General features: G+C 35.6%; 1 protein-coding gene across 1 annotated transcript in view; it reads right to left on the bottom strand.

Annotated features, from left to right (window-relative positions):
* Window positions 1-14,031, bottom strand: part of SEMA5A (semaphorin 5A) — a 651,274-nt gene that overhangs the window by 460,020 nt on the left and 177,223 nt on the right. The window contains exon 3 of the mRNA XM_027868972.1: window positions 217-417. Within this exon, the coding sequence (XP_027724773.1) occupies window positions 217-400 (184 nt within the window). The 5' untranslated portion in view covers window positions 401-417. The remainder of the gene's footprint in view (window positions 1-216; window positions 418-14,031) is intronic.

Below are 14,031 nucleotides of genomic sequence, written 5' to 3'. Positions count from 1 at the left end.
AGGAACCATTTATTCTGACAAATGGCAGGTTCCCTCTCTGGATAACTCTTAGGTGAAGGGGATAAGAATTATATTTTCACTTGTAATCTTAGCAGGTTTTGAAATTAAGTTTCCAAGAAGAGAGAACTGGTTTTCATTTTTAAGTTTACATCCCCTTTAAAAGTAATATTCATATCATAGAAAGAAGAAAAAAACAACACTTTTTTACTTCCTCACCTTTATAGGTGATAACTGGGTGTTCAGCTCTCTGACACTGAGTATCATCTGCTGTCATTGGCTGTGTGACTCCCAACAATCCCAGACTTGTAACCAGCCACATGATGAAGTAGGTTCCCTCCATGGTGGTCATGAGGTCCTTGCTATTGGTCACTTTTCTTTTAACTGGAAGCTCTTCTTCCATTCATCTGTGAGAAGCGCCTGAAAAACACAACAGAAAAAAGACAGATTATAAAAAAGGAAACAAAACAATAAGATCCAGCTGCCTGGTGGGTGGTCAGATGGAAATATCTAAATCATCAGTTTCAATATTATGATTTCTGAAAAAAGGAGAAAGTCTACAGAATGTGCCTGTTTCTATATTGATGTTCTGGGTCATATGCTTACTCTGTATTTCAAAACTACAGATTTATAGGAATTAAAGCTGAAAGGTATCTAATACTCTTACATGACACATTAATAAAATGAGGATAATAACAGCATCTACCTGCCATGGTTGTTTTATCAAATAAGATAATACTTGTAAAGTGCTTATAAATACTTGTAAAGTCAGGCACTAGCTTGACATACAGTAGGTACTATATAAATGCAGGAGTCAGAAGTGAGGAGGGAGAAAATTCCAGGAATGGAAAACTCCCAGATACAATATGAACATTCTGTAAGCTTTCTGAAATTGTACAAATAAAATAACTATTTAACAGCATTTTTAAGGAGGTACCAGGACTAAAAGAGGATACTCAAATATGATAAGGAACAACTATTTCATTCTTATGCTGGTACCCTCTAAAAGGAGCCACAGTATGGGCACAGGTGACAGAATTCCCCACTCCCTTTTTTTCTAAGAGCAGCTAGGTGATACAGTGGATAGAGTAGGGGAACTGGAGTCAGGAAGTCTGAATCCTGCCTCAAACTCTAGATGTGTGACCCTCACAAATCATTTAACTTCCCTCCTTTATCCTAACCTCCCTGAGACTCAGTTTTCTGACTTGCAAAATGGGGATAATAATAGCACCTAACTCACAGGGTTGTTGTAAGTACCAAATAAAATAACATATATAAAGTGCATTACAAACTTTAAAGCACTATGCAAATTCCACTCTATTATTATAATTGAAATGTATTAAGTATTTTGTAGCTAGAGGCCTCCACAGAATCCATCACAAAAATGACATGAGTTAAAAAGAATCTGTCTCAACCCTGATGAAAGTTAGAATTCAGATACCTAGAAGTTAAAGGCATCCATCAAAAAGTCTAATCAGTTTCACCAGACTGTCTTTTTTTTTTAATCTAATAAAATTTCCAACATCTATAATCTAGATACAATCAAATTCTGCTATGGGAAAGATCATTTTCAGTGCCCAAATGACTTTACTCAGTGACTCAATTCTGGGTCAAGGGCAGCTTAAAGGAGTGATCTACCAGAATTAATCAATGATAATAATTCCCAGGTTCCATGGGAAGTCCATGGGTCAAAGTGACCAGTGTTTAAATCCCACCTCTGACACACTCTGGTTGATTGACTCTGGTCAAATCATTTAACCTCCCATGACCCTCAAGCGACTCTCTAAGGATATAAGCTTCAGAAGGATTGTGGAGTCACATTAGTGGATGGAATGTCTTCACAGCTACCTCTGAAGACCAATGAAATTAAAGGAATAGGTCCTATGATGCTACACTGGACCTCCTTGAGCAACACTCCATAGTCCGAGATAGATAAATGAAATAATACCTCATAAGGAGAATGAACCTTAGTAGTGGCCCATGATAATATGAAGTTTGGGTATTCCATGTGACATACTAGAGTACCGGCACTACAAGTTTGGAGAGACTCAAGTTCAAATATTTCCTTACGCATGTACTAGCTGTTTCTTCCTCTATGTAATGAGAATAATAATAGCACTGACCTATGTGAATGAAATGATATCAGCGTGGAAAGCACGCTGCAAATCTTAAAAGGTGGTATGTTTTAGTTATTATTATGATAAAAATTAGTTATGCTGTCTTGACTTACATGTTTCACACAGTTTTTTTTAAGAGTTTATAATTCAGCAACATGCTTCATTATGTCCTACAATAAAGGCAGTACAAACCAACTTCATTGCAAAAAAAAAAAAAAGAGGGGAAGATATGATGAATCTAGTAGTTCTTTGGAGAATACAATTCTCATAGCCCCAAAAGGGTTCCCCTTCAACAAATAGTTCTTTAGTTCCCAAGACATTACAAGTCTACCCTCTCCTGACTCAGCATATTTATCAATCAACATGACTCCTCTCCTGAAAGAATTAACTACTCTATCACAGCTACCAAGATCATTCCCAATCTAATAAGCAGATCACCCTGTGAAATTGGCATCACTTTACTTTAGCTGAAATTCGATTTACAAAAAGTTAAAATCACATTACTTATAACCATGTGCTGCCTTAAGGAAAAAAAGAAGACAAATGCATTCTTTAATAGGGGGAAAAAATCCCAGCCAAATAAATATTGCTCCAATTTCATTGCCCAGTTAATTAAAAATATTTGGAGTAATTGAATGCTAAACAAGTGATTTTCACCCAAAGTGAGGGCCTATTGCATCAGCATTGAATCCAAACTATTGCCTCAGAAGTATAAACATTGCAGCAGCCATTTATGAATCTAAAGCCTTCATTAGAGTTGTCTTCTGTGGAATGTGTAAGCAGGATACTAACAAGTACATCTCTTTAAAATGTTTGTGCAATAAATAACATTTACCATTCACACTCCCATTTTAACTGAATAGTCCTTCAGGAACACAAAATAATTAGTATTTGGGAGATGAAATCATTGTCAGGTGAAATAAGAAATTAAAAAAATAGAAAGTTATACAAGAAGTCCCACTTATGTAATGAGAAATAACTACTAATTAGTTAAATGAAACAGAACTCAACTAATACACTACTTTTGGAAAAGAAGTCAGCTATACAGCTATGTGGCAGTGGGTAAAGAGTTGGGCCTGGAGCCAGGAAGACCTAAGTTCAAATTCAGTGTCAGATACTTATTAACTATGTGACCCTCGGCAAGTCACTAAATCTCAGTCTCAGGTTATTTAATTGTTAATTAGGGACCATAAAAGCACTCACCTGATCGACCTGTTGTAAAAATTAAATGTCTTATTTGTAAAAAGTGTTTAGCCCAAAGCCTGGTACATACTCAGAGCTTAATAAATGCTTATATAACATTAAAAAAATTCAAGAGACATAATTTCTGGGTAATTAGTCATCTTATTAATAATGCCAGCATTTTTAATAAATGGTCTTGAATGCCAAAGATAATCTTGGAGGCAGGCTCATGGCTTATATGCTCTTTGAAAGAGGAGTGTTCTTGAGGGTGCAATTAATAATTAATGAGAGGCAGACTTTACAAAGAAAAGTGAGTTCACTCCAATGAGGGGCTAAAACTGACCATCATGTCACTCTTGGCCAGAGAAACTATTGCTATACTCAGACCACCCCCAGCCCTGTGCAATCTAGACAAAGAATCTATATCCCCAACCCAAGACTGAGCTAGTTGGGTGGAGTAGAGATACCCAGAATGAGGAGAATGTTAATCCTATCTTCCATCAGCTCTGTCTGTTGAGAAAGTGGTCAAGGAAATATGATGGGAGAGGAAAAGCTGGGGTCTCTCCAATTTTAAAAATGGGCTATTAAAATAAGAGAGAAATAATAATTTCTCTCATTTATTTTTTCCTATTTCCCTCTGAAGATAAAAAGATATAGCTGCATATCTATCTACATAGTAAAACTATAATGAATGCGCTGTATAATAAGACAGGATGATCTAGAATCAAATATGCTCTAGAAAGTCTGAAGAGATAGGACAATTATTTTTCCCTTATGAAGGAATACTGTATTATATCAAGCTGTTCCATGTAATAGGGTCACAGAAGAGGCCCTGTTGAGAAACTTACCCACCATGTATTGTTTCCAGAACTTTTCTTAGAGCTCTTTGGCCAAGAAGAACTGTAAAAGGTCAAATTCTGCAAGGTCACCAAGGAAAAGACTTTCTAGAAGCCCCAATAAGATTTGGGTATCTCAATAGTATAATAAAATGCAGTTTGGTGGTCAGGACAGAAGTACCTATAGACAGATTTAGGTGTAGACTGAGAAACCAGTAGGATTTTTTTGTTTCTGTTTTTTTTTTTTTTCCTGAATAGAAACATTTGCATTCAGAAGTTATGGAAGTTCATATTTAAAATATCATTTCTACGTATGCATTCAAAGGGATACTAAAGAACATTTCTAACAATAACTTCTGAGCAGACCCATCAGATCTAGATTTGCATACTAGTTCAATCAGGAAAATATTGATTTCATGGTCATTACACAGAATAATAAGAATAGTATATTTAGTGACTGCTGAATTAAAGGCTCTGTGCTAGGTGCTAGAGATGCAAAGAAAAAAAAAAAAGAAATAGTTGCTGCCCCCAAAGTGCTTATAATCTAGAGCAGGAGTGGGGAACCTGCAGCCTGAAGGCCACATGTGACCCTCTAGGTCCTCAAGTGTGGCCCTTTGACTGAATCCAAACTCTATGGAACAAATCCCTTTAATGAAAGGATTTGTTCTGTAAAACTTGAACTTAGTCAAAAGGCCATACCTGAGGACGTACAAGGCCACATATAGCCTTGAGGCCGCAGGTTCCCCAACCACTGCTCTAGAGGAAAAGATTACATGGGCAAGTCACACAGTTTCTAAGTCTCACCTTCTTCATCTGCAAAATGAGAAGTTGAGACTCAATGGACCCCTAGGATCCCTTGTAGGTCTAAGTTTATAATTTTATGGATACATTCAAAATATATAACAAAATAAAAGCATTAGAAATCTGAGGGGTGCAAGAGAGGCTTCATAAAGAATTTGGTGCTCGAGCTGAGTTTAAAGGAAACTGGGTATTCTGCATTGCAGAGAAGAGGAAATACAATTCAACCACGGGGAAGAACCACTGCAAAAGCAATGAGATGAAATATCAAGTGTCACAGGTGAAGGGCAGCAAGAAAGCCAAAACCTTCTCTGAAAACACCTTTCTCACTATGTTATTCAATACTGGCCAGTCTGCTTGGTCTACTCTCTGCCTTCTAAAGAGGTCATTGATCATTATTAAACCCATCACTTAAGGCTTATTCTGTATCCCTGACTGGAATTTCTTCTTCTCTACCTGACCAAGCCCCACTGATTCCTTCAAGGCCCAAATTAAACTGCCCTTCTCCATGAAGTCTTCTCTGACTGCTGAGCACAACACAGGTCTTGAATACAACATGTACTGAATACAACATGGATGTACAACTTGAGACTTAGGACTTCACACACCATTTTCCTCCAGTGTATCTCACTTATCTCTCCTCTTATTTAGATAACACCTACTGTCTCCACCATTCTCTTGATACTTAATAACAGATTGCATTGTACTGTTATTTCACTTTCCTTTATATCTGTCTTTTGAAAGCACATATTCTTTCCCTTGATGATATTGAGTGATTAAAGATCTTGGAATACAACAGTATTTGGAAAGACCAAAGTTGCAGGTTACCCATGAAGGAATGTATGATGGCCACACACAGCCTGCAGCACATTAGTAATGCTGATCTATATCCAAGGAGTAACATGACAATAATAAAGGAATGAGATGATTGGAAAAGGATTTGGAATCTCTATTACCTAAATAGTTCACCATCCCTCTCTAAGTGAATTTTTTTTTAAATGGAGGAGGAACAGAAAGATTTCCTTTTATAAACCCTCATACTCCCCTGACCATCCATTGCCACCTTCTCTTCTGCTTCAAGATTGAGTAGATGAGAACGCAGAAACAAGACAAGATAGAAAAGAATATGAAAGGAAAAGAAAAAGATGAAAAGGAGAAATAAAGGAATAAAAAGAAAGTTAAAAGGAATTATTTTCCTTCCAAGTAGATGGTCTGTTACACATCAGAACAAACATATGGCATACAAGATGAACCATTTTTAACTTTAGCTACAGGGCAGAATAAAAATCCAAAATGCATGAGTTGTTCCAAAAATTTGGAAAGTTAGTAGTGACCATCTTCCTCCAAAAGTAGGGTTGAATTAAGTGGAAGATACCATACTAGTCACCAATGGAAATGATTCTGGTTTGGGACTCTTTTTAATAGTGCCTCCAAATGGATGCAGACTAAAAAGTGTTTCTTCTTTTTCACTGAAAGACAAGGAAGGCAAAAGTTGGAAATAAGAATTCTAATAGAACTTTTCCCCTTCTGGTGGAGGGCCATGGAAAGTTTGATTTCTCATTCATATGAATGTCCTCTTTCCTCTTCCCTTAACTGAAGTATAGGCACTTGAATCAAAGTAATATCCTTCTGATGATCATATCCAACCCCACCCTCTAGTGATATCAAAATGCTTTTCAGAGAGTGAACAGAAAATATCTATATAAATAGTCAACAAAGCAATAAAGTTAGGATGATACCCTTTCATGGAAAAACCACAGGCACAAGAGATTTATTTTCTCAACCTTTTGGAAAAAAATTCACATACAGAGAGACACACATTCTCACATCCCTACTCACACATAAATTCATAGACACAAAGTCACACACACAAACTTTTCAGAAATAAGGTAAAAATGAATTTGTGATTTTTAGCTGTCTTCTACCAGTAACTCAAATCACTTTGTGCCTGTGGTAGTCTCTTGACTGTATGATTTTTATATTTTGATCCATGTAACTTGATTGACAAGCTTTGGCCCGAGGTGGGGAAGGGAGTGGCTATAATAAATGAGCAAAACATTAATTAAAAAAAAAACTTTGATAATGAAAATTGTGACAGTCTTTGACTACTGCAGCTCAACCAGATGCCACTTTATTGAATATGAGCTTGAATATGGTGCAAGTTCTGTCATCTGTAGATTTTCATCATATCTAAAACCTAACAAGTTAAATTTTACAGCTATATAAAATGACCTCATTGTATAAAATGAGGAAAACATACATTAAATTATTTTATATACTTTAATAATAGTTCAGCTCCAGTGACATTATATCAGTCTCTCTAGAATTATTCAAATTTAGAATTATTTAGAGTTTGTTATTAGATTTTTGCCCTCATTCATATGTTTTAATTCAGTTTGCCTGGGGGCAGAAGGGCATTAAAATAAATGAGGTCCATTATGTGAAATTATTATTCATACAAAGGCAATATTCATTATATTTGTCAGATTTTTAAATGAAATAATAGTTCATTAAGTATACATTTTGTTAGCTAAACCAATGAAATAACCATTTCTAAGAGGAAAAAAAAACTTAACTAATAGAAACTGCCCAGAGAAGTAACTGTATTGACAATTTCTAAAGGATTTATTATCTAGAGAAGCATCCCTCAAGGCAAAAAAAAACAAACTGATATGGTAAAAATAAAATAATCAAAATTTAAGTGATTCTCTGAGTGCATAAATTACTATTTATATCAACTCCCAAATGGTATTTGTTTTTTAATTAAAATAAACTTTTCTGGGAATGCCAGGAACATTCTTATCAACCAGGAGGTGAATTATCTTTGTGAATGCAAGGAATCTAATAAGATTTAGATAATAAGGGATAGCCCAGATCTCAAGCAAGTTGAGAGAATGGGAAGCAACAAGTAGATAGGGCACTGGACTTGGAGGTAGGAATACAAGGCTCAAAGGCTTCCTCAGCCATTTACTAGCTGAATGACCCTGGGGAAGTCATTTAACTTCTCTGTGCCTCAGTTTTCTTACACGTAAAATGAGAAGGCTAGCCTCTTTGGACTCCAAGGTTGTTTACAGCAATGAATCTGTGATCCTAGGATCTTATGAAATACTGCAGAACTTTACTTATGTTATCTAAATGGAGGAAAATCACTCTAATTTACATAAACTACTTTGCCCTTTTCCCTATGTTAAAATTTGTATTTTTAATAATTTCCACAGTTCTTTTTCTGCCCTAAATATATCACCTACAGATGGAGCAGCTGTATCCTCCTATGATCTTTGGCAATTTTGGCCAGTTACAAAAATCCCTAACTTATTTGAGTTTTGTTTTGCTTTTAACTGAATTTCATTAAATTGTCCGACTAATGACAGGGTAGATTAAAAGGTAAGCTATCTCTAGTCTGGGAAGAAGGCTGAAAATGGATGTGATCACTGTCTAAAAACATGGAAGAGGTATGTAACAATCAATATAATGCTCCCAGTCAATCAAAACAAAAGAAAAAAATGAAGTAGTTGAAATAAATAAAGCATACTTTAAGTAGAAGGAAATTTGTATTTAGATAATTCACTTTATAATAAATTATAAAAAGAAACTAAGGTGTTTTTATATGGATCCATAATTTGTTGGGCTTGGTGTTCAAGATTCCCATATATAGATTTAGAACTTAAATATTATCAAGTACAATTTTCTCATTTTACAAATAAGGAAATTGAAACCAAGAGTGATTAAGTGATTTGCCTCAGGTCATACAAATCCAATAAGTATCTGAAGTAGGACTTAAGTACATGGTTTCCTGAATCCCAGTCCAGCACTCTATCCACTATCCCTTGTTGTCTTAATAGGTATCCAAGATATTTCTCAACTATATTGTAAGATACACTGCATACCACCTGATAACTCCAGGTTATTAATTCTGATGTTAAGTTAATAGAAACAAATTGGAGTCATAGGATTTGAATTGGTCTCAACTGACAAACACTAATTCCATTTCCAGTTGATGTTAAGGAGACTATTTGAAAACAGGAGTCAAAATTAAATAACTATAATCATAGTTTTTTCAAAGTAGAACAATGGTGGAAGGGACCTTTGGTTCTCAGAGGCCCTGACAATGGAGCATATTAGCAGCAGGTATTAATAAGAGGGAAAGAAATCAAGAAGAAAATACGTTGGATGGACTTCTGAGGACAAGCCTATGTAACTGCAGAAACACATAAAGTACTTTGCAAATATTAAAGGGTATATAAATGCTAGCTACTATGCATCAAGCAGCTAGGTGGCACCACATCTTCCTGAGTTAAAATCTGATCTCAGACTCTTACTAGCTGTGTGACCTTGGGCAAGTCATTTCACCCTATTTGCCTCAGTTTCCTCATCTGTAAAATGAGCTGAAGAAGGAAATGTCAAACCACTCCAGTATCTCTGCCAAGAAAATCCCAAATGAGGTCACAAAAAATTGGACACTACTGAAATGACTGAACAACAACTGAACAACTGTTATCGCCAAAAGAAAGTTACATGATAACTTTATCATATGTTTAAAAATAATAGCAAGTTGTACATAACAGATTTGTAGTTTCGTGTACAATCATCTTTTTTTCTATGTTATAGAAATGTTTGTTTTCTTTCTTAAGAATAAAACAAATAAATAAATAAAAAAGGATGGCTACCAGGTGATGAATAGCTTGGCCACAGCAACTCATGAAGACATCTAAGGTATAGAGGGGTTACATAGGTTTTGTGGGAAAGCCATCCTTGAAACTCCTCACAAAATAGTATTAATTGTTCACCACAAGAATAGCAATATTATTTAGCTCACTTTGGCTGAAAATCAGAGTCCATCAGGTAAGTTTTCCCTAAAATAAGTTAATAATGTTGTTAAATAGGATATCAAATAAGCTGAGAAATAGCATAGATTGAATCTCTTTGAAATACATGCATGCAGCAGCTCACTTCTAAAAGTATTCACTTAAAATACTGGTTGTTTAGAAGAGTTTGATAAGTCAATTAAAAATATAGAAAACATTTTTTCTAATATCCTTTATATCATTTCACTTAAATGACTTCATTGGGTGAACTCACTTATGAATATATTTGCTTCAATATTTTGAAGATCTAAGATTTTGTGAATGTGGGGATTCCCCACACAGATGATAAACTCTCATTGACCCAGCTGAGAGCCTGCAAGGGTTGCTATGGATGAAAAACTTCAAGTCTACAGCCAATCTGATGAAGAACCTCTCTGAATTTAGCCAGGCATATTCTCAGAAGAAAAGCATTCACTAGGCCAACAAGTAAAGCCTTTCTAGCCTAGAAAGACTGGCTAGAGCTGATGCTTCATTAGCACAGTCTGAGAGCATGACATGGGGTCACCTCACTAGGATCAATCATCAGAGAAGGACTTAGGTAAAAAAAAAATGGTTATATGTTTATGAATACCTAAAATTTTAAATTAAGAATTAAAAACAGCTTCCCTGACACAAAAATAACATCTTGTACTGATTTTTGCAAACCAGTTCCAGAAAAAAAAAGTATTTATACATTATTGCACAGCTAGCCTGATTCTTAACTCTTCGAGATATGAAAATAATGACTCTATCCCCTCCCTCAGTCATGTAAGTCACACCTTCAGTCAAGGCTTCTCTAGAAGTAATATGCACTCCAATACTTAAGAGAAATTAGTTACAAACTGCATAGGGCTCAAGACCGAATACAAATTAAATCTTAAAGAAAGAAAACATAATGTTCCTTCAAAACTAGACTTAAAAAAAAAACTTACCAAAAAACCTCTAACATAGCTTTTAGGAGCTGGTAAATGCTCTAACAGAAACAAGGATGAGAATTTTGAGCAGCCAGAAGAAATAAGTACATTGCTGACCTTCGATAGACCACAATCACAACATAGAAAGTGAGGCGCAAGATAAGCAGTAATTTAGCTGTAATCTGATTAAGGAGAGGTTTGGCCATCAAGCCCTAAAGAGCAGAGTCATGGGTACATAAGATGTGCTGAACAATGGTTTAGCTTAGAATTAAGGTATCATGGGTGTAGACTGTGAAATAACTGACAAGCAACTGTTAAAAAAAAAAAAAAAAACTATAATGATATCATTTCTGTCAAATCCAGTTGATACTCTGAATGGAAAAAAATAATTCCAAGCAAAATCTAAGTATCTAAAAAAAGAACAAAACAAAGATCAGATTTACTGTCTTGAATTTAATTCAATCCAACCCACGTTATAAACACTTCTACAATGGATTTCATCACTTCTAAAGAAATGACCGCTTTGGTCACGGTGACAATTGAAAACAGGGATCTCGATCACACAAAAAGTTATTCATTTTCCCTAGAAAAATAGAAAAGGATAGCTATGTATGTCCCTTTTTCCTTCATATCTGCAACTGATCTGCAGTGATTCGACTCAACTAGCATTTATTAAGCACGTGCTTTGAGTAGTGCACTGTGTTTAAGCTCTGGGAAATGTGCAACATATGAGTAATACATGAACCTTTCCCTCCTGAAGTTAACAATCTTAACAGGAAGAAAATACACATACACAAATAACTAGAATACAAAATAGGAAGAATGTAAGAGACAGAATTATCTGGATTATTATTCCAATTACTTTATTTTTGCTGGTGAAGACTTGTTCCTACTTTCTCATGAACAATTAAAGGATGGATAAAAGACATTCAAAATGCCATGTGAATGGTTCATGAAGATGATGCTTACTACCTATATAACCTTGGGAAACTTACTGAGTCTTGCTAGGCCTCAGTTTACTCATCTATAAAATGAGGGGCTAGACTAGGCTCTAAGCCTAATTTCCTATGATGGCATCAGTTAGAATTTTCTAAAGGAGATGACATCAGAATTGGGCTTTAAAGAATAGCAATGATGAAGTAGGCAGAGGAACTAGGGAAAACATTCCAGATGGGCAAATGTAGAATATATACAGGTATCTGCGAGTAGTCTAGTTTGGCAGAAGGTAGGAAGAGGATTAATATGAAATAAGGCTAGCAGAAGAGGGTCATATTAGATTGTATAGGTTCTTGAATGCCAGACCAAACACTTTAAAATATACTCAATAACCAATAGGAAAAATTAAAGTTTGAGGAAGAGGAGTGCTAAGGCTAAATCTACAGACAAGGTAGTTAAAAGAAACAAAAAACTAAAGAGACAAGCACCACATTGGGTTTGCTTGGGAAGGTTTCATAAAGGAAACAAGTTTTGAACATTGTGAGTACAGTCATTTGACTTGGCTAAAAAGGAAGGGAACAGGCTCCAAAAAAAAAAAAAAAAAAAGAAAAGAAAAAGGAGTAAAGTCATGAAGACACCAAAGCAGACATGATCAAACATCCTAGGATTTGTAAAAATGTGCACTGGGCTGGAACAGCGCATCCAAACCAAGAGAAATGACAGCTGAGGGCAGATAAATGGAATAATTTACTGGTAGAGGCCCAGCAAGTACATGCTTATATATGTTTGGATTTGATAGAAAAGAATATTAGGAACTATGGAAGATGTAAGGAATTAGGGATCACTGTAACAAATTGCAATGATATTAAACAATGATTCTTGCTGCCATTTGTAGAAAAGAGAAGGGACAGGTTAAAGGGGAAAGAGGTTACAGAAAAGAGTATTGGAGAATGGACAGAGGTTAATTTTCTGCTTAATGTGTCCAAATGAGATTAGTAATGAATATTCTCTCCATTTCACAAGTGATGAAACAAAGCTAGTAGGAGATATGATTTATGTAAATCAATGATGATCAACAGTAAACATATTTTGGAACACAGAGTTTCCCAATATTTTATGTACTCTGCCCTTTCTACTTGGTTAAGATAATTACATATGTCCCTCTTCCCCCAAAACAACAACAACAACATTTATTAATTTAAGCTAGTGAATTACACTTCAAAGAATCATGTGAAATGCTCTCAACTGTAGGGGAAGTGGGAAGGCACATAGCTTCTGGACAAGTGGCATTTGTGTCTTTAGAACTAAAGCCTGAAGCTTAGTAAATAGTGCCATTCCAATGCTTTCAAGTAAAGAAAATGTTGTGTTTGTGGTTTGGCACTCAAGTAAAAGTCATGGTTCTTCTACGTCACTATACATTAGAGGCAAAATTCTCTTTAATCCAGCTCTGTAGAAAGCTTTTTTTTTTTTTGCTAGTAAGTGTGAAAGCAGCACAAAGGGACATTTTGTTAAACATAAAGATGAGACTAGGAACTGCAATTCCATTTTATTCCATACTATTTCATTCTTGCCATTCTAATGCTCTACTCTCCAATGCAAAGAAGGCAAACTTGATTAAGTAGCCAATCTCCATTTCTTGTGATCTATTCAGATATCCTTCTCATTACTCTAAGTACAATCAAACTGGTGAGTGGCAGAAGACATTTTCTCACTTAAAAATCCAGAAAGGAACTCTTGAACCAGCCAAACCCCTTTCTGACATTGTCTTATTGCATAAGATTCTGAAAATCTAGCATAGGGCTACTCACCATTATGGACACCTAATGTACCTGCTTTAGAGCAGATGACTATGGAAGGATATGGTAATAGGTACAGATGAAATCAGAATAAATGGATTCTTGCTTGTCTCATTCCCATCACCAATGAAATGAATTATTTTTATATAATAAATCCAGTTTCAAGAGATCCAATGTAGGTAGCCATGTTGAGGGAGGCATCAAGGTACAGTGAAAAGGGCAATGGCTGAAATCATGGAACCTGACCTCACATCTCTCTCCTGCCACTTAACGGGTCTCAGTTTATTCATCTGTAAAATGAGAAGTTTGGACTAGATGGACTTTGAGGTCCTTTCCTGCTCCAGGCTCTATGATTCTATGATTCCATATTAAAATAGGCCATGGAAGTTGTTGTTGTTCAGTTGTTTTCAGTTGTGTCTTATCCATTGTGACTCCATTTCGGGTTTTCTTGGCAAAGATACTGGAGTGGTTTGCCATTTCCTTCTCCAGCTTAATTTACAGATGACGAAACAGAGGCAAGCAGGGTTAAGTGATTTGCCCAGAGTCACATAGTCTGGAAGTGTCAGAGGACAGATTTGAACTCAAGAAGAGGAGCCTTCCAGACACCAAAC

Source organism: Vombatus ursinus, unplaced genomic scaffold (genome assembly GCF_900497805.2).
Source record: "Vombatus ursinus unplaced genomic scaffold, bare-nosed wombat genome assembly UNPS02014791.1, whole genome shotgun sequence".
NCBI lineage: Eukaryota > Metazoa > Chordata > Mammalia > Diprotodontia > Vombatidae > Vombatus > Vombatus ursinus.
This window is presented reverse-complemented; position numbering and strand designations above follow the sequence as displayed.